The 27,823-nt window shown below is 39.3% G+C and overlaps 1 protein-coding gene across 6 annotated transcripts in view; it reads right to left on the minus strand.

Moving 5' to 3' along the window:
* PRKN (parkin RBR E3 ubiquitin protein ligase) overlaps positions 1–27,823 on the minus strand; it is a 1,277,841-nt gene that overhangs the window by 397,653 nt on the left and 852,365 nt on the right. For all 6 annotated transcript variants that reach the window (XM_038394015.2, XM_043511264.1, XM_043511262.1 and 3 more), the window contains one exon: positions 23,856–23,992. In XM_038394015.2, the coding sequence (XP_038249943.1) occupies positions 23,856–23,992 (137 nt within the window). The remainder of the gene's footprint in view (positions 1–23,855; positions 23,993–27,823) is intronic.

Here is a 27,823-nt window from a genome sequence, read left to right on the forward strand (position 1 = left end):
ATTTTGGCCCATTCTCTTACACTAAGCACAAGAACATGTTTCTTTTCTAGAGCTATCATATCTTCTAATAGAAGGGTAAGCTGCTTTCTTCACAGCCGCCAGCAATGCCATGCTGAGAGCTGGCATGCTGAATAATTTGCCACACCTAGCATCCCCTTTGTGAAACCCTAAAGCTTTCCACACTTGAAAAGTCTTACCTGACTATATATTAGTTTTCTTGATAGTGATTTTTTTGTGCTTCAGCACCAAACTTCCATTCGGAAACTGTGAAAATAAGTCACATTCACACTGATTCTGTTTATAAAATGAGGCATTTCAATAAAGATGAGTGTTGAAGCAACAGTCAGTCAAGTAAACAGAACTACCTAATGTTGTGATTCTGCTACCATTAAGTCAATAAGAGATTTTCCACTGACTTCAAATAAGAGCCTAAATATGCTGTTTAATTTACATTTCCTTAACATTTAATATTGTTGGCTTCAAAATGGGGGCACACAAAACTCAGGCAAAATACTCAGAAACCACTATTGACAGCACTTCACCAAGTTAGTTGGACTTTTCCATTATGGAACTCTCTTTCCACTATGTATTTCATTGATATGTCCATTCATTATTAACATCCTTTCCCTTCATGAGATCATTTAGAAGAGCTGCATTTCCTAACACAGATAGATATCCAAATTTCTTCTGCAGTGCTTTTTTCTCTACATCGTATATAAACCATGCTTCAAAATCTCTTTATTTGGTGTTCTCTAAACCTCTTTACTGGTCCACATTATCAGATAAGTGTACCACATAATACATCAGAATATGTTATGTCTGTACATTATTTTGTCCTAGAATTTATACCTGGGATAACAAAGGTCTTTTTCCTATCACTAAGGATTTTATGTGCATTATCAGTTATGCAGGTGATTGCATTATTTGCAGACAATGCTTTGCCATTACAGTGAAGAAACAGATGTCTTGCCAACCGCATCATAGAGCGCTAAAGGACCATTAGAAATGGGGACACTAAGAGCTATTGTGTCCCATTTCACTTCTAATAACCATGATCTCTTTGTGTCCTTCAGCAGGGTTTCCAAGATGTTAACCACTCGGATAAAGTTTAATAGCATATAGATTCCCACTACCCAGCAAAATTAGATGACAGTATAATTTTCCACTAACTTCTTTTCCTGCTTCTCTTATATTTATTCCTGGTACATTTTCACACAGCATACTACCAAAGTAGTCTCATTTCTGTTTTTCTCTATGTTCAGTGATTCATCCAGCTCATCTTGAAGTCCTGCAACCTTGTCCATTGTTTGATTTATATCCTTTTCTATGTTGTAATGGCCCTCATCCCCTATATTCTGATCTTACATGATTTCTAGAGTCTGTTCTAAATTTTAACTTTTAAATAAAAAGTATTTTTTTCCATCCTTGGCCCTTCTCATTCCTTCCATGCTTTTTCTTATTTATCTTCTGCACAATTCTCTCTTCAATCCACCTTTTCTCCATTCCCAGACCTATTTTACTTGTGTGCATAGTATTCATATACGTGTGACAGACTGACAATATTCTGCCATATCCTGGACAAACCTTATGGAATTAAAATAAACTTTATTGAATTAAGTGAAACCTTATTGAATTAGGGTTAATACCTTTGGGGTTCATTGTATCACAAATGCCATTGTGTACATGTTATTGTGAAACTGTATGTAACTCCTCTAGGAGGAGGAGGATGCTAATGTAATTCCTACAATTATCTGCACATTTCAAACCTCCCCCTGGAGAGGTACATATATACTAGCTCAAACTTTGATTCTCCAAGAACTAATAGGCAGATAAATAGCCTGGTTTAAAACAGGCTCATGGCCTTCTTCCTGACCCAGCAAATGGACAGGATCCTCTGGTTTGAAGGACTGGGCCTACTGAAGTCTCATAAGACTGGGTGCTTGTTGTGAGCAAAGGCTGCTATGAGCTTGAAACCACAAGAAAATGCTTTGGATGGGGTATTGAAGGACTGTTCTGTCCAAAGTCCATGTAAGGGTCAGAGTGATCTCTGATAAGCGTGTAGCAAGCATGTAGGTTCTTTTATTGTTTTTAATACATTACTCTGTACTGTTTTTACCTTAAGAATAAAACACGCTTGCATAAAAAGTGCTGTGTGGTATCTATAGCTGTGGACAGTCAAACTGTTAACCATCTCTGAAGAGAAAGCAAGCAGATTCTGCTTGGGCAGCCTGTCTTTGGTGGATAATACACAATGAAGGCAGATGACTGGGCAGCCAAGAAATACCCCGGTCAAAAGGAAGTGAGATGTGAGTCTCCACCAAAGAAAGGCAATGACTGGGGAGCTGGAAGCTTGAGAGTGGATGCCCTTGTTGGACCATTGGGGAAATAAAGGAGCAGCTGCCCTGAACTGTGACAACATGCAAATCATATTTCAGCTGAAATTATTCTTATTGGGTTTCAGACCAAAGTGAAATAGCTTAGATATTTTGAGCAAAATCTATTCATAATTTTTTGAAAGAAATGGGAGTGGAGAAGAAAATGGAAAAGAATTTCGCATTTAAAAAAAAAAACATAACCACAACTCAAAAGGCAGGAAATGCAGAAGTTAAAGTTCTTACAATAACTATAACCCACCTGCATTTCACATACGGTATTTACTACTTTGGGTTATTATTCACATTAAATATATTCTGTATCTTAATACGAAATGGTTCAGTTCTGTCCTCAGATATGCATGACTTGCATCCCATTGACTTCAATAGGAGTTGCACATAAGGCAAATTTGACTTCTCTAAATGCAGAATAGTTACGGTTGCTTTGAGAACTTTTGAATGCATACAGCTCTGACCTAAACATCATGTCAACCAAAATATCATGTGGCGTATAAAGAGACACAAACAAATATAAAACTGGCATTATGAATGCAAGAATCTAACTGGCGGATGAAGCTTCCAGCTGAACTGGAATGCAGTGAGACTGCAGAGTGGACCCAATCTACAAGAAGTTGCACCAAACAAATTTTTTTCAAGACTTTTTTTTTTTAAAACACATGAATCTACTCCAGTAATAATTTATTCTTAAAGGTAATCAGTTTAGTTGCAGCCAGTTTCTGCAATCAGCTGCTTTAATAGCATTGTTTATGTTGACTGGAATTGAGTTATAGTAGAAAATGATTCACCAGTGGATTGAAAAATTGGGGGAAGTGGGACCAATTCACATCGACTGTATATGCAGAGTAGTCAGAGCAAGACTTAGCTGAAAAAAAGAATCCTAGATAATGCTTTTAAATGTACTTATGCACCAGAGTTTCACTCATTTTCTTAAATAAAAATGTCTTTTGTGATGAAGTAAAATGATATGAAGTAAAACTCAAATACAATACAAGTCAGTAAATATATTAAATTTGTATGCCAGGGACCGAAACATCAACCTCTTTCTATAGTAACCCCACTGAATGCATCCGATGAGTGAGCTGTAGCTCACGAAAGCTTATGCTCAAATAAATTTGTTAGTTTCTAAGGTGCCACAAGTACTCCTTTTCTTTTTGCAGATACAGACTAACACGGATGCTACTCTGAAACCAGTCCAATTAGTTCGTTGTATAAATACTCATTGCTGCAGAAAAGCAAGTTGAATCACAAGTACTCTTTGTGAGTGTAATTCATGAAATATTGCTTGCATTTGCTCAAATTTATGGGGAGTGTCTATGTGCCGCCAGTTCAACAGTTTGTAAGTAGGTGGCTGAAACAAGCTAAGATTTCTGTGGTGTCTTTTCCAGGTTTTAAATACACACTTTCTGGCTGCAAACAACAACATACTGTATGTGTCATATCTATAGTGTTAATCCCTAATTTCAGATCTAAAGTTGCTTCTCAAAATATTGAATTAAAAGTCATGTTCCAAGAATTGTGAGATTTTAGAAATGACAAAGGACCAGATTTTCAGGCTTTTTGGGTATGCTGCAACATATGGTCTATAGAACCATTTATATTTTACAACCACTCCCACAAAAAAAATTATCACTCAGATTCATTCAGAATAACTGAGCTGGTAGAGGTACATAACAAAACTGGTGTATATTTCTGAATTCTAAGGGTATGATTCTAATCTAATTCTGGGTTTATTCCAGTATTTCCATTGACTTCAATGGAGTTATTTCTTATTTTCCCTTCAGTAAGGGAGAGAAGAATCAATTTAGAGAGGTATTTAGGCTATATTTTCCAATGTTCTGTTCATGCTCTTAAGGGGGAGATCTCTGCACCCAGATAGGTCTACCAGAAGCAGAATTTTCAAAATTATGTGTCTGTGTTTAAGTTACTAGGACAAATGCATTACAGAAAGTTACAGAGCTGAGATGCAGCACTCTTCCCAAAAATAGATACTATACTATTCCAAGTGCCATATGATGGGCCTATTGAAACCAGTAGGACTAATATTTTTGTACCAAAGAATAATGGTTGAAATTTTCAAAGCTGACAAAATGATTTAGCCACACAACTCCCGTTAATTTCACATGCAAGTTACACGGATAAATCCCCAAGTTGGGTTTTTTCTCTAATTTACTATTTCTAGAATGGTAACACCTAAGAACCCCAATCAAGGATCAAAGTCCCATTGCCCTGAGCACTGTACAGACATCTAAAAAAAGACAACAATCCATTTCCAAAATCTTAACCTATTAGTCCATGTGTGGTGTGTGGTAATTTTAGGATCCTGTTTGGGATCATGAGACTTGGCATATGTTACCCATGATTTCTGAAATAATATGTAGTATGCAATTCCTTAAAATTGGTAATAGAAAAAGGCAATCATTAGGAATCATTTCAATTATCCCGGCTTCCCGTCATTCTAGATATACTTCACCAGACAGCAAGGGCAAACTGGGTTGTCATGGAGACTCGGTGCCTTCTCCCATGCTGCCCCTACATATGTAACAGCCTGCCAATTAACATATGTTCGGCTTCCTCACTATTCTCCTTCACAGACCTCTTTAAAACTCACTTGTTCTGTGATGCATTCCAATGATAAAGTCCACTGGGCCAAATCCAGAGGTGAAGTGTAAGGTGCTGTAAATTATATCTTGAGTCAATGTAAAGAAGTATAAGCTAGTGTAATATATATGCCAAGGTGCCCAAAGGAGATGCAAAAATTATGTGAATTATGGTCCAGCTGGTTTACTTGAACAACACTTTCTTACACGTCTGTTCATTTCTTCTCCTGTTCCAGTCCTTTCTCCCAGTTTCTCAGCATGTAACTTGCAGGAGCATAAGTTCCCTTAGATGCAGAATGTCACACTCAAACGTCACGAAGAAAGGGGATAAAAGTTACATATTAACAAATACATCGAAACTCCCGATCCTCTGCTGCCTTGCACCACTACACTGGCATATAGTGACCTAATTCCAGTATAACCAGCCATGGAAGGGGCATTTTCCAGTGGTGCAAAGCAGCGATTCCTGTGTCATGACCCTCCCTGAAGCAGGCACAGGCAGCATGGCTGTGGAGGAGGGACATATCCAGGGCTTCTCCACACTCTCTGATGCCCATCTTGTAATGGTCCTTGAGGCCACTAGCATCTGGCAACATTTAAAGCAGCCCTCATGAACCTGTCCAGTATATATAGGGGAACACTGCTCCTTCACTTAACTGCAGTGAGGCTCAGGGGCCAAGAGAACCAGAAGTAGGTATAAGTTACACCATCTTCGACTCACATCTGAATTACATCCTCTTTCTTTGTACTAAATTTGTACTGAATGGAATTGTGCTGTTCTGTGTCAGCCTGTACCTTCAGAGTGCTAGACCTTTAGGGTCAGGAGCCTGTTAAATGTGTTGCATATTCCTCCTACCCTGCTATGCTGTGAATACTCACTGTGTTATATTAACAAAATTATAATAGGAATGAAATGGGAGATATATTTTTCATGTTATTATTATCCTGAACTTTATTATGCCAGAATTTAAAGGGCAACCCTATTATAGGATTCTACTTAACTGAAACTGCAATATTGCAACTCAGAATTAAAGATGTGAAATAAAGAAGGCGGGAATATGCTTCCAGGAACCTTGTTACACTCCAACACCCATTGTCCAAAGCATATAATTAGGCCAGTTGTATAGCTGGATGATCACAGAATATATCTGGCATCACAGTTCTCTTTGGATAACTGAAAAACTATTTTTCACATTAGGACTTTGTATTTCCAAACAAGTTTGGAAAATGTGAGCATGGTCATTTTCTATGTACTGTAAAAAACAACAACACCACAGGGTTATCTGGAAATAATGAAGCAGTTTAGTGTGACAATTTATTCTTGGTGGAATTGGTTCAATCTAACAAAAAGCCTGATCCTGCACTCACTAGAAACCCTGATCCAAAAGGGCACATAAAAAGTATGCACATACTTAAGCACATAAGTAGTCCCATTGATTTCAATGGAATTAATCATAAGCTTCAAGTATCAAGGGGGTAGCCATGTTAGTCTGTAGCCACAAAAACAATGAGGAGTCCGGTGTCACCTTAAAGACTAATAGATTTATTGGGGCATAAGCCTTCATGGGTAAAAAACCCACTTCTTCAGATGCATCTTGAGTCATGCATTTATTTAATTCAGGGAAATATACTATCTGTCAATAATTACCAGTTTCTTGAAGAATATTCTCACTTAAATTATTCCTATCCTTCTCATAATTTTCTAGAAAAGCAAGCCTAACCCTCTGAGAGGACTTCACCACTTAAAAATACAATAATTCCCCTGGAGAGTGAAGAAAATACAGTACTGTTCTCACGATTGTAGCAAAAGCTAGTCTAGTAAAGAAAGGTCCAGAAAGAAAGTTAACAGAGAGCCTATTTAAAAATCACAAAAGGAAAGAGGGAAATATATATACACACCACTACAATGAACAACTTCTTCTGCACTGAAGGGTACAAAGTGAAAATTATTTATTTTAATTCTAACATATATCAGGCATGTTGGTCTCTTTTCAGTAACTAATTATAGCAATGCTGTATAATTATTTATTTATACTACTGAAGTGGAATGCTGTCACCTATAGTGCCAAGATGCTGTACAGTTACTAACTCATAACTCTGTACTGTAGTTTTAATAAAAACCAAGCATTCAGTCCAATTCATTAGTGTCCTCAGCTCTCATCATTCATGCAAAATGCCCTCAACAAGCATGGCTGTGTGAATATCTCAGGTGAACTTCCAGTTAAAAATCAAAAGATTGTTTTAAGCCCAAGTAAAGACCCTTACAGAAATACTATAGTACTCTTCATTAACAGACTAAAACCACTATAAATGTTAGTAATACATTTTCATGTAAGGGAAATTATCAATCATCACAGACTCCAGAGAAAGAAGAGATTTTCTAAGCCACAACTTCCCCCTCCACCCTTTTCTTTTTTGGGGGGGGAGGGGAAGAGGAGAGGAGAGGGGAGGTTTTTTATTTTTAAATAAGAGACCTTTATGGAATGTTATAAAATATACACTATTTACCCAAAAGGCTGCAATGGCTTCCTTAGCAAATTAATAATTAGGCAGTTTTACAAAACGCACATTATTTTCCCAAGTGACTGGAACAGCTCCAACTGGTAAACTAGGTAATTAGGTAGTTTTTTCAAAGTGCTTATTATTTACCTGAGAGTCTCATTCCAGTCTCCCTGGTATATGCTGTCTCCCTGCTTGCAGTTATTACCAAAAAACGCCTCCATAATTTCCAGCCCTCCTCCAGCAGTGATATAAATAGAGGATATTACTTGGGGCAATGGATCATGAAAAACAAAATCTGACTGTGCCAGCTACCCGATTTAACTGAAAAGCTGAGCTTCTTTTGTTCCTGGTATTGTGATTTACTACATTACAGGCACAGCAGAAATCAAACAACAGGACTTTTCAACTTTCTGATGCTTTAGATCACATTTTATCTGGCTGCAAACTGCACTGATTTTGCGAATGGGTGTGTGTGGATGCAGGGGAAAGGAGAAGAAAACAACAGGAGTATACTGGAGTTTTTCCTGGATAGTATGGTCAGTGAAAAGGTTGCCAAGAATCAGCCATTTCACAGGAGAAAACTGCTTCAACATGATAGTCCTGCATCCCACTTGCCAGTGGATTTGTCCTGTATGCAGCAAACAGGGGCCAAGCTATCAGGAAGGACATGTTTTTATTTGCAATTTATGTTCATGGCATTAACTCAGAGAAATTAGATAAAAACAAATATTCTTTCTGGAAGGTTGTAACACAACACTATTTTATTTCTTAGAATTCCAAATGATAACACACAAGAACCAAAAAAGAGAGAGACACAAAGCAGGCTGCTCCATAAAGCAGCAAGGCACAGCTCACTCCCAACTTATTCTAGGCTGACTTGTTCCATACTGACTCTGATCACGCATTTCCCTACAGAGTCCCATAGTCTGCAAGCAGGACCAGGAAACACCCTTGGCCCGCTAGAGTGATAACTTCCAATTTCAACACAATCCTCAATACATCACAGTAATTTCCTCTTTCCTCCCTCCACTAGGTGTGTTGTTCAGATAACTTGGCATACTGACATGGTTGCCAACCCTCCAGGATTGCTCTGGAGTCTCCAGGAATAAAAAATAATCTTTAATTGAAGATTATGTCATGTTTTGAAACCTCCAGGAATATATCCAACCAAAACTGGCAACCCTACATACTGATAGTGGCTGAGAATGTTCTTGCTCTTTCCGTTTTCTGGTTCCTCAGATTGTGGTTGGAAACAGAGGCACCAACCAACAAAATGAAGGAGAGACCAGCCACTTGGCTCAGAGCTGGCTGGTTCACAGAACCTATTCAAGCCAAGCAACAGCATCCAACACCCTCTCCCAATGATCATTGGCAGTAAGAGAGGTAGCCTTTCTACCTTTCCTCCTGAGTCCCTCTTCTTCACTCCTCTCCCCATCCTGGGGACCCGATCTCTTTGAGGACCTCACAGGAGACATCAAGAAAGACTGCAATCCTAACTTGAAAGGAGAGAAATGGAGGAGATAGTAAACCCAAAGGAAGAAGAGACAAAAAGAAAGGAGTAGGAAAAGGAAAGGGGAAAAGGATCAGGGAAAGGACAAAAAGGATTCAGGAGACAGCAAAAAGTATACAGAGAGCTAAAAACAGTGGTGAGCAAGAGAAATAAAATAAAAGGAAGAAAGAGATGAAAGAGATCATCATGTGGGAGGGAAAAGATATTCCATCTCCAACATTATCTTGATGACAGGTTTCAGAACAGCAGCCGTGTTAGTCTGTATTCGCAAAAAGAAAAGGAGTACTTGTGGCACCTTAGAGACTAACAAATTTATTTGAGCATAAGCTTTCATGAGCTACAGCTCACTTCATTTGTTAGTCTCCAAGGTGCCACAAGTACTTATTATCTTGATGGACGGTGAATGCTGTTTTTCAAGGAAAGCAAGGAAGAGAACAGAAGAAAAAGAAAAAGAAACTAGACAAACTACAAACAGAAATAATGAGATATGGAAAGTGATAGGCCTAGTCTGGGATGCAAGGAGATTAAAAGGGAACAAAGAAATGGAAGAAGGGTGGAGAAACAAGAAAAACAAAGCATTTTTATTTTTATTTAATAAGTTAATTTGATTGTATTTCCCTGGCAGATGTCTGCACCTCCCTCTGGGCCCTGACTTTGATCTTATTTACACTAATTTCACACCACTGTAACTCCTGACTTCAGCTCAGTTACTCATAATTCACATTTGTGTCAAGTGAGTTCACAGTCAGGACCACTGTGTCCAAAATGGGATGGTTACTTTGAATGCTGATTTAATATTAATACTACTGGATATCTACCCTGCATAATTTGGTTAATTAAATATAAATAGAAGCCACAACAGCACATGCATTAGCAGGATACTGGCACATGCCTCAGGTATATTGTAAGGCATAGGGCTGGACCCGAGTGATTTCACCCATCTAAGAAATGCATCAAGAGGCTATAATTGCACATCCTGGTAGGGCTTACAATTGTCACAGCATGCTCCTCAATTTTGCACCAAAATTTTTTTAAAAAGTTCAAAAATCTAGGGAGAAAGGAAGGAGAGAAGAGAAGGAAAAGGATTCACAGATAAAATAGGGACTTTGGTATCCTCTGTAATATTTTTAAAAAGACTGAAATCCCTATAACCAAGTATAAGCTAAAAGTATGTGTTTGTGCGCACATGTGTGGTGGCAGGCATGGATGAATTAAAATTGTAGGAAAAAAACCACCAGCATTTCTGGTGATAAGCTCTGCTCTGCGTAACTCTGGCCGTTAATGGATAGCTGTGGTATCACCAAAAGGCCCATCAGGGAACTCAAAATATTGGCATTGGAAACTGATGATCCAAAGCTTGCTGTAATAATTGACATTCTCTTGATTGTCAGAGTCATTTTACAGTAGATTTTTCCAGTGGTGTTGAATCATTCCTCCTCCCCAAAGGGGAACTTTCTCCTTGTCTTCTCTTTGCTTGTTGACTTAGCTATGGATATTACTTTCTCAAGGCTCATCCTTTACCTCTCTTTTGTCCTTTATCCCTGGCCTTAGGAATGGATCAGATTGTATCAAATGTCAGTTCTTCCCAGAAAAGTTCCCACTGGAGAATATCCCTGAGCCACTACAATAATGTTATCCACCTAACCCTTGCAAATTACGCCGTTCAAACTGTTAGTATCCCTCCTCATATTTTTAAGAGCAAAGTATAAAATATTACAGGAAATGCACTGAATCTAAATTTGCTTGGCAAGTGCTGTTGCTGTGGCCGTTGCTTATCATTACGAAGCATATTTCTTTAAATGGGAAACTGAGAAAATCAATGTGTTAGTCCTTCAACCTTCCTCTCTAAAGCCCAAAATCACCAAAATACCTATGCGGATAGCTACCTATAAGCAGGTGAACAGTTTCATTGACCTCAGTAGGACTCCTTGTGCTTAATTAGGCTCATGCTTCAGTGTTTTACTGAATCAGGGCCTGTGTACATACACATGCTCATTCATGAATAAAATGAACCCTTTTTGCAAAATTGTAATTTTGGCAAATCAATACAGATGGTTTGCTATTTTGATATCTCTTTGCTACCATGGGTCCTGTTTCTGCAATCCTTACTTAGTTTGAGTAGCACTTGCTTGTGCAAGTAGTCACATTGATCTGTTTCCGAAATATGAATACTCTTTGCTAGAGCCTCATCTAGATATTCTGTATGTTGACAGTAACAACCCATCTAGCACACTGACTAAACTGTAATGAATTAGTCAGGTCAATCATCCAGGAGTAACCAGGACAAGAGTCTTCATTTGAAACAGATCTGGGGCAACAGGTCCTAAATAAAAATATATCAGGCTGTGTGGAGGTATCAGCTTGCTGCTGCCTGATTCCTCACATTAGTTTACAAGTTGACACAAGCGATATGAGACAATTTTGCAATGGTTCTGATTTTTAAAATAATTTTTATTTAATATAAAAGGGTGTTAATAAAACCACTCTGCAGATTACATCCCACTGGTGGGGTAGCTGTAAAAGAGTAATCATGCTGCCCCGCCTACGTGCCTCACTTCTGATCTCCAGAGAATGCTTCTCCTCTGAGAGAGAAGTTCCATCTCCATGCTCATGTAACCTTTTGCCTTTTTTGAGAGACTGAAAACCAGGATACAAATTAGTGCGAGCTGAGATGATGAGTTTTGAAATGTGAATATTTATCCACTAGAGATAGAAATAAGAGCACTAACTTACTGCACACAGGCCACTCACATTAGATGACAATTTCAGCCACTCTTGTCTTTGATTCAAATCCAGCTCATGACCTATAAGTCTCTCTTTCATTGCCAGTCCCCGGGTCATTTAGCCACCTTGCCTGCCCTTTCCCCACATTCTTTTTAAAAAACAATATGTCTGAGAGAATAGAAAAGGCAATGTCACATTTCATGGAGATGGAGTCTGAATCACTGTGCTAGTTAAAATCCCCATACTAGTACCCATCTGCCTTGTGCAATCATTTGGTACATCTCTGTTATATCAAAAACAAATCTGGATTTACGAGTTTTAATAAGAACTTACATCAATAAATTATAACAGATTGGTGATTATTAGTATTATTTATATGCAATATTTTTGTACCCCTTATAATGCCAGTGTCTGTTTCACAGGGATTGTTTTCATAATTTTGTCTAAGTAGTAATATGGAAAATGTCAAAAAGAAAATTAGATTTTCACTTTCCAGACACAGAAATTTAATTAAAGCCAACTTTTCCTTGAAGAACAACATCCTTAGCTGGTGTTGTGATGTGGCAGTAGCTCTATAGGCTGCCATGTGGGAGACCAAAGCTCAGAAAGTGACTCAGGGAATATTAACCACCAGACTGCAGAGACTAAACACATGATGAATGTGCCACGATTGGTCCCTGCAGCTTATTTATGGGTGGTCGGAAGAAGCACAGCTAGTAATGATTTCTCCCTGTAGAGGACGCTGCTGCTTGTACAGCACTTCTCAAAAATGGTACTACACTGCAATTGAGCCTTTCCTCAGATATAAACCAACCCAACAGGAAATCTGTAGTTATTGTGCCATGGAGAGGTCAGACCTCCCTCTCTCACCAGCACATACAGGAGTATAAATTAGAACTTTCTCCAGGATTCTTCTGTAATAATTGGCATCTGCAATTATCTATTCAATCTTTTCAAGATCAAAGGCTAGATGTTTCCCCTTCACTTAACTGAGTCCAAATATGAAACAAGCTACTGCCATGTTTCTGGACTAAATTCTATTTGGGGTAATCTACATAGATAGATAGATAGATAGATCGATCGATAGATAGATTTATTTCTCAATTTCCCAATGCTGCCATAGAAGACATACAAATTATAATATGGGATATCACATGAAAAAATTATTCCCCTCTTTCATCTTTCCTGTGTCTTTACCTATCTCTTCATTCCTTTTCCTTAACTTTACCCTCTTATCTTTTTTGTCTTTTTAATACCTACCCATTCCTGTGTACTTAAACACTTTCTTTCCTACCTCCTTCCCCCTCTCAGTTCCTCCAGTTTTCCCTTTCAGACCAGGATTCCTTCCTCTCCTATCCATCTATTCCCCACCTTTTTCTCTGTACCTTGTTCATTCTTTCAAGCCTTCTCTCTCATGACTGAATTTTCAGAAAATAAGATAAGAAGCCTATTCTTTGCTTCATGATGTTGAGTGCAAGTTGGTGACCAATGAGATGGATACTACTTGGTGATTTCATTCTTCATGTGGAAAATGTTTCTTCTCTATTGGTTCAAAATTTCATGGATACTATAGCAACCATGTAACTGTCCCAAGTTGTAGAATCCATATAAAAAGGCCAGGTGCATTCTAGATCTGTGATGAAATCTTGACTCCACTGCAGTCAATGGTAAAACTGCCAGCGGCTTCAGTGGAATCAGGATTTTACTCCTGGTGTTTGGCTTGGAACTGGAAATATGCAGGAAAGGTATTCCTCTTTCATGGATTGAGCACTGTCTGCTTTGGTTTGAGGTTGGGCACACCTTTCCTGACAGCACGAAAAAACATCTGCTTTTAAAGATCCACCACTAGAACTTGATACAGCCATTGAGTTTCCAGACATGATTTTAAATAATCATCTTTTGTCTTTCACTATCAATACAGATAGCCCCTAAATGCCATTTCTGCCAGCTTCATGCTCACAGGTCATCATCATTTGCAGATGATCTGCTCCTGGTGAAGACGTGATAGGGAAGACAACGAGCTATTGAAGGAAGTCTCATGATGAATTTAAATTATTGCAACACAGATTATTTTTTAAGATCACATGCTGTAGCTGTGCAAAAGTGGGAGAAGGGTTTCTTCACTTATCCCCACAGATCTGCAGAGAGAAGAACTGCTCAATGTACTGGGCAGCTTTGTGAATATTAGCACTCTCCACTACATCATGGAGTCTAGTTTTACTCACTCTGAAATATTTTCATGTTCATTTACGGAAAAAATTGCCTAGATCTGGACCTAGCCATCTACTGCTGCGGAAACAGTACAATGTCTTGAGGGAACAAACGTGAAGTCTTCTCTGTTCGAGTTTCAGCCAGTGTTGCTCACTACTTATTGAGCTGAGATGCTACTTGAGTGGGTTCCAACTCCAGCCTGTGAATTAGACTCATGTCTTTCTGGGCCAGTGAAGTCCTGTAGAAAAGTACTAGGTTCACTGTTGGGAGAATGCTGTTATGGAGTCCATACTGGAGAACATGGTGTGAAAGTGTGATAGAGGTTCTTCCAGCAGCCATTGTGAAACTTTCAATTCTAGAATTAACTTTTGATGATGATAACCTGGCTATCTGCAGGCACCACTCTCTGTATTATAGGGAAGATCAGTGCAAAGGTTTGGCTGGAATAATATTGCAATTTCTTGAGCCCTCAGATTTCCTTGACCCACAGCCAACTGGGCTTTGTTCTTGCTCTAAGGTAGAAACTGCTTTGATTGTGTTAGTTGATGATCTCCTAGCAACAGGCAAAGCATGTTCATGATGATTCTTGTAGATGCATCAGCAACTTTTGAGTCCATTGCCCATAAGGTTTCAATAACTTGCTTGCAGACCAACTAGTGAATGACTCCATTTTTATCTTTCTTGAGATACAAATGGGCATTTATCCTTTCCCCCAATGACACTCTCCAGCAGGGTACCACAGAGATCTATACTGTCACTTCTCCTTCTCAGTGTTTATATAGTACTTAAAGAAAAACAATTCCTTATGTTGGGACATTGGTCAGAGATAAATTGCAAGCAAAAACTCTGCAGAAATATGAGAGGAACTTCTTTTAAAGAAGGAGAAGGGGGAAGGAAAGAGGCAATATGGTTTAATGAACAGAGCATTGAACTGAGCCTCGGGAGGTCATGAGCCCTGGGTTCTACTTGCACCTCTATCATCAACCAGCTGAATGACTTGGGCAAATCACTTCTCTTTTCTGTACCTATTTCCCCTCCCACACTTGACTGTCTTGCATTCTTCTACTGTAATTTCTTTGGAGTAGGGTCTGTCTCTTATTGAATATATGCATAGCACTTAGCACAATGGGGCATGTAGGGTCTACTTTAATAAAATAATAATAATGCCTTTGACATGCACAAGAAGGGAAAAAAAGAAAGTCATTAACCTTATAGTAACTGGAGGTTCTTCAAGATGTGTGGTTCTTATCTGTGGGTACGCATGTGTAGAATTGGGGGGAAGCAGATGTGAAAGCTGATAGAGTAAGATACAGCCCTAGATCGGTTTAAAAATCCCCTGAGAGGATATACCTTGATTTTGGACTCTTTCCACTATGGCAAGAAATGGTCTGGAAGATTTTCTGACTGGCTTTGTGCTTTGTAGGTAAAAGGCTAAGGGGTCATCTCACACTGAGGGAATGAAGTCTCCTCAGATCTTCAGGTTCATATAGTTTCGGAAAAAACACAAGTAAGTGGACTGATTGATTCAGGTGCAACTTCAAATAACTTTGGAAGTGAACTTAGGGTGTAAACACAATAAAACTTTGTCTCCATTGACTATAGCTGTTCGAAGGGTTGCTTGGTGAGCACCAAAAAAACCCAAGATTTAAGTCCTATTGATGAGTAGGCTTCTTTACTGGTATAAAGGTTCTAACTTGACCCTTCCAGAATCTGATAATCAGTGGGTGAACGATATTGAGTAACCATGAGAAGGGTGGTGCAGTGAGGTGGACCCATAAAAAGCTGATGGAAAGACTAGCTGTTTTGAGGAAAAGACGATAGTCCAGAAAAAGGGGAACCCACACCCCCTGGAGATAAGAGTTTTTGTTGTGCCCAGATAGAGAAATGCTTCCACTTAGCTGAGTAGAATTTTGGCTTTATCTACACCACCACTTTTGTCGGTAAAACACACACCCCTGACTGACACAAGATTCACCAGCAAAGGTGCTGGTGTGGACAGTGCTATGTCAGCAGGAAAGCCTGCCCTGCCAATATACCAAACACCGCTCATTGGGGGTGGTTTAATTATGTCAGCAGGAGAGCTCTCTCCTGCTGGCAAAGAGTGGCTACATGGGAAACCTTACAGTGGCACAGTATAAGGCCTGTAGTGTAGACAGTCTAACTAGAGGAATCTTTTTGACTGTTAGTAAGGATGTTTTGCATGGCTTCAGAGCATGAACATCCTAAAGTTGACAACCATCCAAAAACCACACCCTGAAATGGAATGCTTGGAGGTTGGGATACTTGATTCTGCCACTTGATTCTGATTCTGATCAGGAGATTGTAAAAGGGCTGAATATTGATTGGTGACCACAAAAAAAATGCATAGGAGACATGGGAACAAAAATTGTCTGGGCCAGGTAGAGGTCATGAGGATGACTCATGACCTGTCCTGGTAAATTTTCCATAAGACTTGAGTTAGGAGTTACAAAGGAGGGAAGGCATAATTCAGATGATCTGACCATGGAGGGAGGAGAGCGTCATCTTGAGAAAATGCCCTAAGGCTTCTCTTGAGCCGCTGCACTACTTGTTCATTTGAGACGCATACTGGTCCCTTGTGTGGGTTCCCCAGAGAGCAAAAATACTGTTTACTGTGGAGTTATGTAGCTCCCACTTGTGGTCAATAACAGTGCCTGCTGAGGGAGTCCACCAGCACATTTTTATTCCCTGGAAGGTAAACTGCCAACAGGGAGATTTGATTGCTGATGCAACAATTCCATAAATGGACTGCTTCTGTACACAGGGAACTAGATCTCGCTCCTCCCTTCTTGTTGATGTAAAAGACAGTCATAATCTTGTCCAACATTATGAGGACATGGTGACCTTGGATGAATGGGATAAATGCTTTGCAACCCTCTTAGACTGCCTGCAACTCCAGAATGTTGATGTACATCCTGGCCTCTCAGGATATCAGAGTACCCTGCACTGTGTGGCTGCCCATATGGGCTCCGCAGCCTAAAAGGAGGCATTTGTAAAGATTGTACTGTCTAGTGAGAGGGAAAGAAAGGGAATATCTCTGCATACTTGACGAGAATTCGTCCATCTTAGAAGAGATGATGTTACTTGCTGGGGACTGTTACTATAGTGTTCGTGGATTGCTTAGTGATTGCACTGTTTGAAGCCATGCCTGCAGGCAATGAAGATGGATCCTGACAAATTGCATGACAGAAGTGCATGAAGCTGTGTCCCCCAAGAGAGAGAGACAAATTCTGATTGATGGTGAAGGTTGTTCATGACCTGATATATGAGGTTGTTCATCACTTGGAACTTGTCCAAGGACAGACAAGCTCTTGCTGCGATTGAATTTAGGGACACTCTGATACAGTCTAAAATCTGTATTGGAGCAAGGACAGAGACTTTTGAGTTTACACTGACTCCTAGGGAAGGAAGGAGCTGAAGCATTGACAAAGATGACTTATACACTTCTTGATGTGCCTTGACAACGAGAAGCCAGTTGTTGAGACAGGAGAAGATGAAGACATGATACTTGATATAGGCTGCTCTTATTAAAAAGACCTTGGTAAAGACTGTAGGTGTGCTAGGGCCAAATGGGAGCACTTTGTATTAAAAATGGTTGGGGCCAACTATGAACCCGAGTAAAAGTCAGTGAGTGAGGTCAATGTCCACATGAAAATATGCATCCTTCATACCAAGAGCTATAAACCACATGCCCTTTTCCAGGGATGGGATTATAAACCCCAGTGTCACCATGCGATTGCTCCTTGCTGCAGGAGGGATTCTATTTCTGTTTGAGAATCTCCCTGTGAATTGGACCTCAAAAAGGGGCAGGGATGGGGCTTTGGAGGGGACAGGCAGGTAAATTTGATTGCATAGCTGGAATGTGTGGGAATCAACAGATGGTGGCATCATTGGTTTGCAGCTCTTGAACTCCCAACCTATATATCTTTTAGCCAGGAATTGGGGGTTGGGATAATGATGCCGCCATAGTAGGTACAGGGAAATGGGACTTCTGAACCCTTTGCCTCTTATGAGGTGGCTCATACAATTGCCGGTGGTAAAATTGTTGAGCCATTGGGCGAGGTTTTTATGATTGCCTGTGGCGTTTTCTCTTCAGGATAGAGTATATATGCCCAGGGAATAGAGGGTAGCCCTGGAGTCCTTTACAGTATGTAAGGACTCATCCATCTTTTGGCTGAAAAGATTATTTCCTTCAAAGAGCAGATCCTCATGGTGTTCTGGACTTGGAAAACCCCAAAGTGGGAAGCCATGATTCACGGCACATCACAAGGGCAGTTGCCATTGATCTTGAAGATGCATCTGCTGCATCTACTGCTGACTGATGAGCTGTCCTGGCAATCAACTCACCTTGTTGCAGAAGCTTGTTTCTTCTTTACATCATAGACCTATCAGACTTCTACCATTTCCTATACCCATCCTTGAGAATGCTCTGTTCATAGACCACTGAACTTGAGTTTAAAAATCTCTCTCTCACATCTTTTAGATTGCAGAGGGGTTTGTCTATGTTATGCAGAACAGAGGAGACTCAAATGTGCTTCATGAGTAATCAAATAAAAAATCCTGCCTTTTTCTTTTTTACATGTAATTATACTTACTCTACACATTTCAGGCTTTTTAAATATACTGACAACTGTTCTTATTCCCTCTTTTTGTAACTATTGTACTCATGGATGGTACATAGCTTTATCATATCATCAGGATTTTCCATAGTGCAAAAACATCCAGTCATTTCACAAATGGAATCTGATGGGGGATAAAATGGTTTAATCTTAAAATGTGTGCTTTCTTAATCATTCACCAGCAGCGTTCTTTCAATGAAAGATGGGTCTTTAAAACAATTTATTATACTATAAAGCCTTTTCCTTTTTGTTAGCAGTTCCATACACACACACCGGCAGTAATTGCACTTATTTATATGTGGTAGCAGCAGGATTATGCCCGGATATAGCAGTGTTTTACAGTGATCATGGGAATAGCATCTTTTATCCAGACCTCTTTAAAATACATCAACATATGATGACCCTTAGAAATAAACTGAAAAAAAGACATTTTTGCAGTGTGCTTACAGCAACGTAAAATCTTGGATTTTCCTGGCCCCCCTCATATTTTCCTCTGTCAAAAACCTGTTTTCTCATAAATATTATCCTATGGGCTATAACCCCTTATTGCTATAATTCTGTTTTTAAAATGGAGTTGTGATGGTAAGAACAGTGCCTGTTTAAAGTGGCTAATATACTGTGTGTATACATTTCCTGTATGAGGTAATGCGATGAGATTCCAGTGCCCTGTACAGTAACTAAATAACCATAAATCATCTTTCATGCATATGCAAAATTGTCCCTCTAAGCACCTTATTAATTATTTCAAAGATATGTAGAGGTCACCACTCATAGAAGTTTCTATGCATGAAGCCTCATTAATACAAGACACCATACAGAGAGATGGGATACATTTTTGTTGCCATTAAGCAAGGGCAGAGAGAGTATAATTTGTACTTTTTTAAATTTTAATGACCAGTATAATACGGCCACCTTTTATCTGCAAATTCATAGATTGATAGATTCATAGATACAAAGGTCAGAAAGGACCATTGTGATCATCTAGTCCAACCTCCTGCACAGCGCAGGCCACGGAATCTCACCCACCCACTCCTACGAAAAACCTCACCTATGTCTGAGCTATTGAAGTCCTCAAATCATGGTTTAAAGAATTCAAGGAGCAGAGAAGCCTCCCTCAAGTCACTCATGCCCCATGCTACAGAGGAAGGCGAAAAACCTCCAGGGCCTCTCCAATCTGCCCTGGAGGAAAATTCCTTCCCGACCCCAAATATGGCAATCAGCTAAACCCTGAGCATATGGGCAAGATTCACCAGCCAGATACAACAGAAAATTCTTTCCTGGGTAACTCAGATCCCACCCATCTAATATCCCATCACAGGCAATTAGGCCTATTTACCCTGAATATTTAAAGATCAATTAGTTACCAAAATCACATTATCCCATCATACCATCTCCTCCATAAACTTATCGAGTAGAATCTTAAAACCAGATAGATCTTTTGCCCCCACTGCTTCCCTTGGAAGGCTATTCCAATACTTCACTCCTCTGATGGTTAGAAACCTTCGTCTAATTTCAAGTCTAAACTTCCTGGTGGCCAGTTTATACCCATCTGTTCTTGTGTCCACATTGGTGCTGAGCTTAAATAATTCCTCTCCCTCTCCTGTATTTATCCCTCTGATATATTTATAGAGAGCAACCATATCTCCCCTCAACCTTCTTTTAGTTAGGCTAAACAAGCCAAGCTCCTTAAGTCTCCTTTCATAAGACAAGTTTTCCATTCCTCGGATCATCCTAGTAGCCCTTCTCTGTACCTGCTCCAGCTTGAATTCATCCTTTTTAAACATGGGAGACCAGAACTGCACACAGTATTCTAGGTGAGGTCTCACCAGTGCCTTGTATAATGGTACTAAAACCTCCTTATCCCTACTGGAAATGCCTCTCCTGATGCATCCCAAAACCGCATTAGCGTTTTTCACAGCCATATCACATTGGCAGCTCATAATCATCCTATGAACAACCAATACTCCAAGGTCCTTTTCCTCTTCTGTTACTTCTTATTGATGCGTCCCCAACTTATAACTAAAATTCTTGTTATTAATCCCTAAATGCATAACCTTACACTTCTCACTATTAAATTTCATCCTATTACTATTACTCCAGTTTACAAGGTCATCCAGATCTTCCTGTATAATATCCGGATCCTTCTCCGAATTGGCAATACCTCCCAGCTTTGTATCATCTGCAAACTTTATTAGCACACTCCCACTTTTTGTGCCAAGGTCAGTAATAAAAAGATTAAATAAGATTGGTCCCAAAACCGATCCCTGAGGAACTCCACTGGTAACCTCCCTCCAGCCTGACAGTTCGCCTTTCAGTAGGACCCGTTGCAGTCTCCCCTTTAACCAATTCCTTATCCACCTTTTGATGTTCATATTGATACCCATCTTCTCCAATTTAACTAATAATTCCCCATGTGGCACGGTATCAAATGCCTTACTGAAATCTAGGTAAATTAGATCCACTGCATTTCCTTTATCTAAAAAAATCTGTTACTTTTTCAAAAAAGGAGATTAGGTTGGTTTGGCACGATCTACCTTTTGTAAAACCATGTTGTATTTTGTCCCATTTACCATTGACTTCAATGTCCTTAACTAATTTCTCCTTCAAAATTTTTTCCAGGACCTTGCATACTACAGATGTCAAACTAACTGGCCTGTAGTTACCCGGATCACTTTTTTTCCCTTTCTTAAAAATAGGAACTATATTAGCAATTCTCCAATCATTCGGTACTACTCCTGAGTTTACAGATTCATTAAAAATTCTTGCTAATGGGCTTGCAATTTCAGGTGCCAATTCCTTTAATATTTTTGGATGAAGATTATCTGGGCCCCCCGATTTAGTCCCATTAAGCTGTTTCAGTTTTGCTTCTACCTCAGATATGGTAATATCTACCTCCATATCCTCATTCCCATTTGTCATGCTACCATTATCCCTAAGATCCTCTTTAGCCTTATTAAAGACTGAGGCAAAGTATTTGTTTAGATATTGGGCCATGCCTAGATTATCTTTAACCTCCACTCCATCCTCAGTGTTTAGCGGCCCCACTTCTTCTTTCTTAGTTTTCTTCTTATTTATATGGCTATAGAACCTTTTACTATTGGTTTTAATTCCCTTTGCAAGGTCCAACTCAACTCGACTTTTAGCCTGTCTCACTTTATCCCTACATGTTCTGACCTCAATTAGGTAGCTTTCCTTGCTGATCCCTCCCATCTTCCACTCCCTGTATGCTTTCTGCTTCTTCTTAATCACCTCTCTAAGATGCTTGCTCATCCAGCTTGGTCTACAACTCCTTCCTATGAATTTTTTCCCCTTTCTTGGGATACAGGCTTCCGATAGCTTCTGCAGCTTTGATTTAAAGTAATCCCAGGCCTCCTCTACCTTTAGATCCATAAGTTCTTCAGTCCAATCCACTTCCCTAACTAATTTCCTTAATTTTTGAAAGTCAGCCCTTTTGAAATAAAAAACTCTAGTTGCAGATTTATTTTTGTTAATCCTTCCGTTCAGTTTCAACTGAATTAGCTCATGATCACTTGAGCCAAGATTGTTCCCTACAACCATTTCTCCCTACTCCCATGCCTTCCCTCAGATCCCTCCTACCACTCAGCTCTAGCAGTACCCACCCCACACCTGGAGAAGGGAGCAGAAGATACTTAGCCCCTTATCTCCAGGTAGCGGACAAAAATCATAGATTTACTGGTGTACTCTCAAAGCAAGGGAACAAGTAGAGCAGAACCCCTGGACTGAGAAAGTGGTGCTGCAAGATGTGTGGGAAGTGCCTAGCACATTGTGGGTATAACAGCAATCAAATACATACATACATACAATGATTCAGCTAGGAGCAGAGGAGAAGAGCCATCTGGTGAGAACATCAGGGCTGAATCTGGGGAAGTGCTACAGGAGTAAGAAGTCTGATTGAGGGAAAGGGCTGAGCTGGCTGCTACAGCTTTGAAGAGCTGCTACTGAGGTAAATGATTAATTTGGGGAGCAAATGGAAGAACTGGGAAGGGAACTGATGTACTGAGAGAGGAAGAGGAAAAAATAACGGATTAATTTGTATGTGGGGCAGGGAACTGATTCATTTGTAGGGGAAGGAGGCAGGGGGACAGACTAATATTGAATATCCAGACATCATCATGGTAAAAACCAAGGAAGTAACACTGGGAGGAGAACAAATCATCTTAACAAAACTGCACTAGATCTGTTATGTATTTGGGGGTGAAGAAACGGAAGTCTTTTATGCAATAGCAGATGAGGTTACCATGTATAAAATGAGACTTGGCTAAAAAACATAAGCAATATATGAACTGTCATGAAATGTGAACTTGTGGCCATTGCTAAGATGCTGTTGAAATAATTAAAAGCAGCTGAAAATATAGACAATGTGAATTGTTTTTAATTCTTGTAGATTTAGTATCTTTGACACACGCCCTGATGTAGAATGTCACTCTCTTAAGAAATATCCGCAATTATTCTTCCATCTGTTAATATGAAATATATTAGCTATTCGCTCTAACTGCCAATGCAAATCCATTTTACTTGCAGCTTGTAAAGTGAAGGGAAGGTAATTTACAAAATAAATTCTAGTGAAGTCCTACACAGCAACTTTGTAAGAGCCTCACTCTTTGTGTGACAATGTGATAGATTCTACTTCTTGTCTCTGATCTGCCAAAACAGATCTTTGAGATTCAATATAAATCATCTTATTCTACATAAGCCAAACTTCACTTCCTAATCAGGTACAGTAGATAACATAACATATTCCTTGGATCATCTGTGTTTCATTCTACGTAGTGGCAATTAGTAGAGATAACTTCATCAATCAGAAAGCTATTTGAAATTCTTATTACAGTACTTTTCTTATTAGCACTTGAAGATAATTTTCTTGACCTAACTTATTTGACTCAAAAGAAGAGATGTAGAAGACATCAAGGATTTATTTATTTATTTATTTATTTATGGCTGCAACTTATTGTGATCATCCGTTAGCTTTAGGATGATGACATACTAATGTGAAAAATTTATGCACTTGCTCATAAAAGAAATGCCCTTTAGAATCAAGTTAATACTCCAGACCCAGTTCACATGCAAAGCAAGAAGGGCCATTTCAATAACAAATATATTTTCCATCAGATGAAACAACTACTAATACACATTATAATTCCATAGATATATTTAAAAAATAACATGCACAAAACCCCATAACTTGATTTGAAATCAACAGTATTCTTCTGGAGGTTAGGGCAAGAATAACTAAAAATAACAACCCCCCCCCCAAACTTACCAACACATGGAAGAGAGTAGCCAAGCACAGGGTCATGGATGAATTTGCGATCATTCAGCATAGTCACACAGTATAAATGGAAGCAGTCTAGGCAAATGACATGGCGATGCAAGCACTGGAACACCAGCACAGGACTTCTGTTAAAAATACCCAAAACAATGCAATGCTACATTATTGTACCCAATATTGTCTAGACCAACTATTCCAAAATATTTCAGTTTAAAAATTCAGTTACAGACTTATTCATATCTGGTTATATTGAATCATATGCCAGCATGGCATTTTGAAGAGATTTAAAGTAGATAAAAATGGGTCAGAGGCAAGAGAGACGAGAGAGACTTTCACTGGAAATGTGAAGGAAGGCAAAGAAAAATAAATAAAGGTAGCTGCTCAAACGGGCAGACACTCCAGAAGACTCTCTCACAAACAGGGTAAGATCATGTATAGGAGAGCCAAAAGGCTAGTGTAGAGAAGGGGAGGGAGAGGAGATGGGATTATAGAGGGATAATCCGAGAGGTAGGCTAAAGAAAGTATCTGAAAGAGTTTATACCCTGCCCTCACACCCCGAAAAAGAGGGCCGGTCTTGTAGTAGCATTACTGGTCACTGCCACGTGATAGCAAGGGCACTGCACTAGTAACAATGACTAGAAGAATTCGCATGCAGAGTTCAGAGGCAGGCAGAATACCTATGGAGGTGCAGAGGGAGAGCACTCAGGACAATTTAGAAGCAGCAGCTTCTCCCAGTGGTGGGGCCAGCCCCAGAAACGGCACAAGCAGCAAACAAAGCTGCTGCACCAGCAGGGCAGGGAACACTGTGGTCTAATCAGAACCACTCCCAGTGCCCCTTCCAGGACTCAAACATTGGAGCGTGGATCAGCATTCCAGGAGTTAACATCTTGAATGTGCTTTTGAAAAATTACAATATAATTTTGTTTTTATTGCCCAGACACTTCTGGGATGGGCACCCGAAAATGTATATAACAGAAGAAACAATAAATCATATATTATGACTTCCATACAGGCTATAGCCAGAATTCTTACAATTAAAATTTTCTATAGCAAGATATAAATTAAAGAAAACCATTATCCATATATATAACCACAGAAATCACTAACAATAGTCTTCTGAATGGCAGGAAGAAAGTTCTGAGACTACTAGCATAAATTAACTAAAGACATCTTTTGGTGGATCTACCTTCATTGTCAATTCTGAAGTAACAACTGTGACAGATTCTGCAACCCTATGCAGTGACTTTGGAGACAACTGTATTAAATTTATGAATGATTTATATACGATTGTATTCCATTCCATGGGAGCAACTCTAGGAATGAAACAGGAGTGGGTGATTATAAGGCAAGTCACTGAGACTAAACAACTCCAGAGAAGTTCTCCCCCATGGGGTAGTTTGCATATACTGGTTGAGGCTGCGTTTTCCAGAGGCTAGGAAACAAAGAAAGGGTTTGATATAAAAGGATGAGCTTGAACTCACTTGTGGCCCTCTTTCTGATCCAGCAAATGGACAGGACCGTCTTCTCCATGGGAGCCTCAAACCTTAGGGAAGGGCTGGAAAGACATTGGCCTACTAGGGCCACTGAAGACTGACAGGTGACCTCTGGTAAGATTTTAGCATGTGTATAGGGACTTATTGTTTTTTCTTGGTTTCTTCTGCAATGCTATTCCCATAATAAAAATGTGCTTGCTTAGAAAGAGCAGTAACAGCTGGCAAAAAACACTGTCCTTAGCCCTTGGAAAAAAGCAACATACAGGCACCGGCGGTTAGGCAGACTGTCTTGCTGGGAATATCACAGTATAAGGCAGGGAGTTGTGCCACTTTAACCCCACCGCGGTCAGAAGAAAGTGGGACAAGGGTCCCTGTCCAGAGACAGGTGATGGCTGGAGATCTGAGACTTGACTAGGCACTTCTGGAGTTGACCACAGAGGGGGGAATACAGGTGAAGTTACCTTGAAACTGTGTTAGCAACTATATCCTTTGATAAAGTTATTCCCTACATAGGGGTTGTGCACTACCTCTTGCCTGTCTTTTGCACCATAGCATTATTGCCTACCCCAAGCATTCAAAAATCAAGAGTCAGGCCTTCAAAACCATGAGATTACCATGCAAATCATGAAAAAAAAAATTTTATTTGCCTCTGGGTTGGTTTGTTTGGGGGTTGTTTTTTTGGTGGTTTGCTGTATTTTTTTAAGCTTTTTTGGTGTACTTGGGACACATTTTCAAGCTTTCCTCTTCAACTATAAGGACTAGAAACTTACTTTAAAAAATAAAAAGGTAAGATTTTAAATTATTCACTGACCCCAGGAGCTGGGGCTTAAAAAGAAACCCCATCAAATATTGTTACACTTGTGATAAAAATTGCAAGAGTTGGCAACACCTCCATAGCTTCTGTAATTTTTGCCACAAGACAGTTTGAAACCTCCCGTCTAACTTTGAAACACTAAATCGCCATGTCCCCAAAGTGCGTATACAACTGCAAAATGTAATCAATAATAATTTCAGATGCTGTACATCAACATTTAATCTTTCTTGAAAATAAGCTTCAGAGTCACATACACTGTAGAATTCATGCTAGTGTATTGTTGGTAGCTTTAAAAATATAAGCTCTGTGTTTTAAAAGATTTCATTGAGTAAAGCAGCTTAAAAACTGAATTAAATAAAACCTCTTCTATACTAATCCTTATTAGTTGCCCACTTGCTGTTCTGAATATAATAAATAATAATGATACAAAGACAGCTGCCAGCCAGAATGAGGAGCTGATCCATGCTCCTCTAACTCTGCCTAGTCCCAAGATAAACAGGAAGAGCTAGAGGAGAACCTATCAGGTCCTTATTTGGTCACAGGGACACCTTTACCTCCCCGCTAAATTTGCAGGTGAGGTAGATATCGCAGAGATTTTCTCTCCGGGAAGGAGGAGGAGGCAAGATTCCCACCCCTGGAAGCTTCCCATCCTGGGCCATTGGGGATCTTTCCCTTTTAGGGTGTTTGTTGCTGGTGGCCATTACTGTGGTATCCGAGTGTTTTTCAAATTAGGTGGAGGATCTCTGGACCTGCAACTCACTTCCCCAGGCTTCAGAGGGAAGGTGGATGGTATGTGTGTGAGAGATCTACATGGGGAGTCCAAAATTAGAGAAGCATCTAAAAATCAGACCACAAATGTAAACAGTGGAAAATGTATCCTGTATATGATCTCTGAAGGCAATACAACACTTGTGCAATTCTTACTTTTTCTATAAAACGTGAACAAAATTTCAACTAACAGAACTGTATTATGTAAGTAAACTAGTCAGTTACTTGTGTAAAAATTAACTAAGGTGCCATAATCTCATTCCCTTGAATAGTGCTGTTCATAACTGCCTTTAAAATCAAAGAATTCTTCAGAAAGAAAACACATACAAACATTTATACACTTACACTTAAATATGATTTTATAAAAACATTTTTCTTGTTAAAATATGTGATTTTTTCACTGAATCAGAAATACAGCAAACTTTTAAAACTACATACATATAACTCTGGATTCTGATGACATCACAAATCACTAAAACATCATTTTCATGGATACTATTATGTTGATTGAGATATATGCTTGCAGTCTAAAATACCTATGTTGTAACGCCTAGTTAAACACTTATATAATAGTATAGTATAGTCTGGTGCCAGTTTCAGCTGGCATTTGCACTTCCATTAGAACCAAGAATTCACAGAGTATGTATCAGAACTTAGTGCTTCTTAGGAGTGAGCAGTGTTTAAAAACAAAAATGGAAGTTTTACTCCTTAGGTCAATTAAAAATAAACATGTTGTAGAGATGACATGCCTAGATTCTGGGGTAAGTGGTTAATATACTGAATACTCCTTTAGAATAACCCCTATGACTGCATTTGTGTCTGATTAAATGAGGCTTCACCCTGAGGTAGAACGTTGACTTAGCTTAAGAAGCAGGAAAAATTAG

The sequence above is a fragment of the Dermochelys coriacea genome, chromosome 3, assembly GCF_009764565.3.
Source record: "Dermochelys coriacea isolate rDerCor1 chromosome 3, rDerCor1.pri.v4, whole genome shotgun sequence".
Classification (NCBI taxonomy): domain Eukaryota; kingdom Metazoa; phylum Chordata; order Testudines; family Dermochelyidae; genus Dermochelys; species Dermochelys coriacea.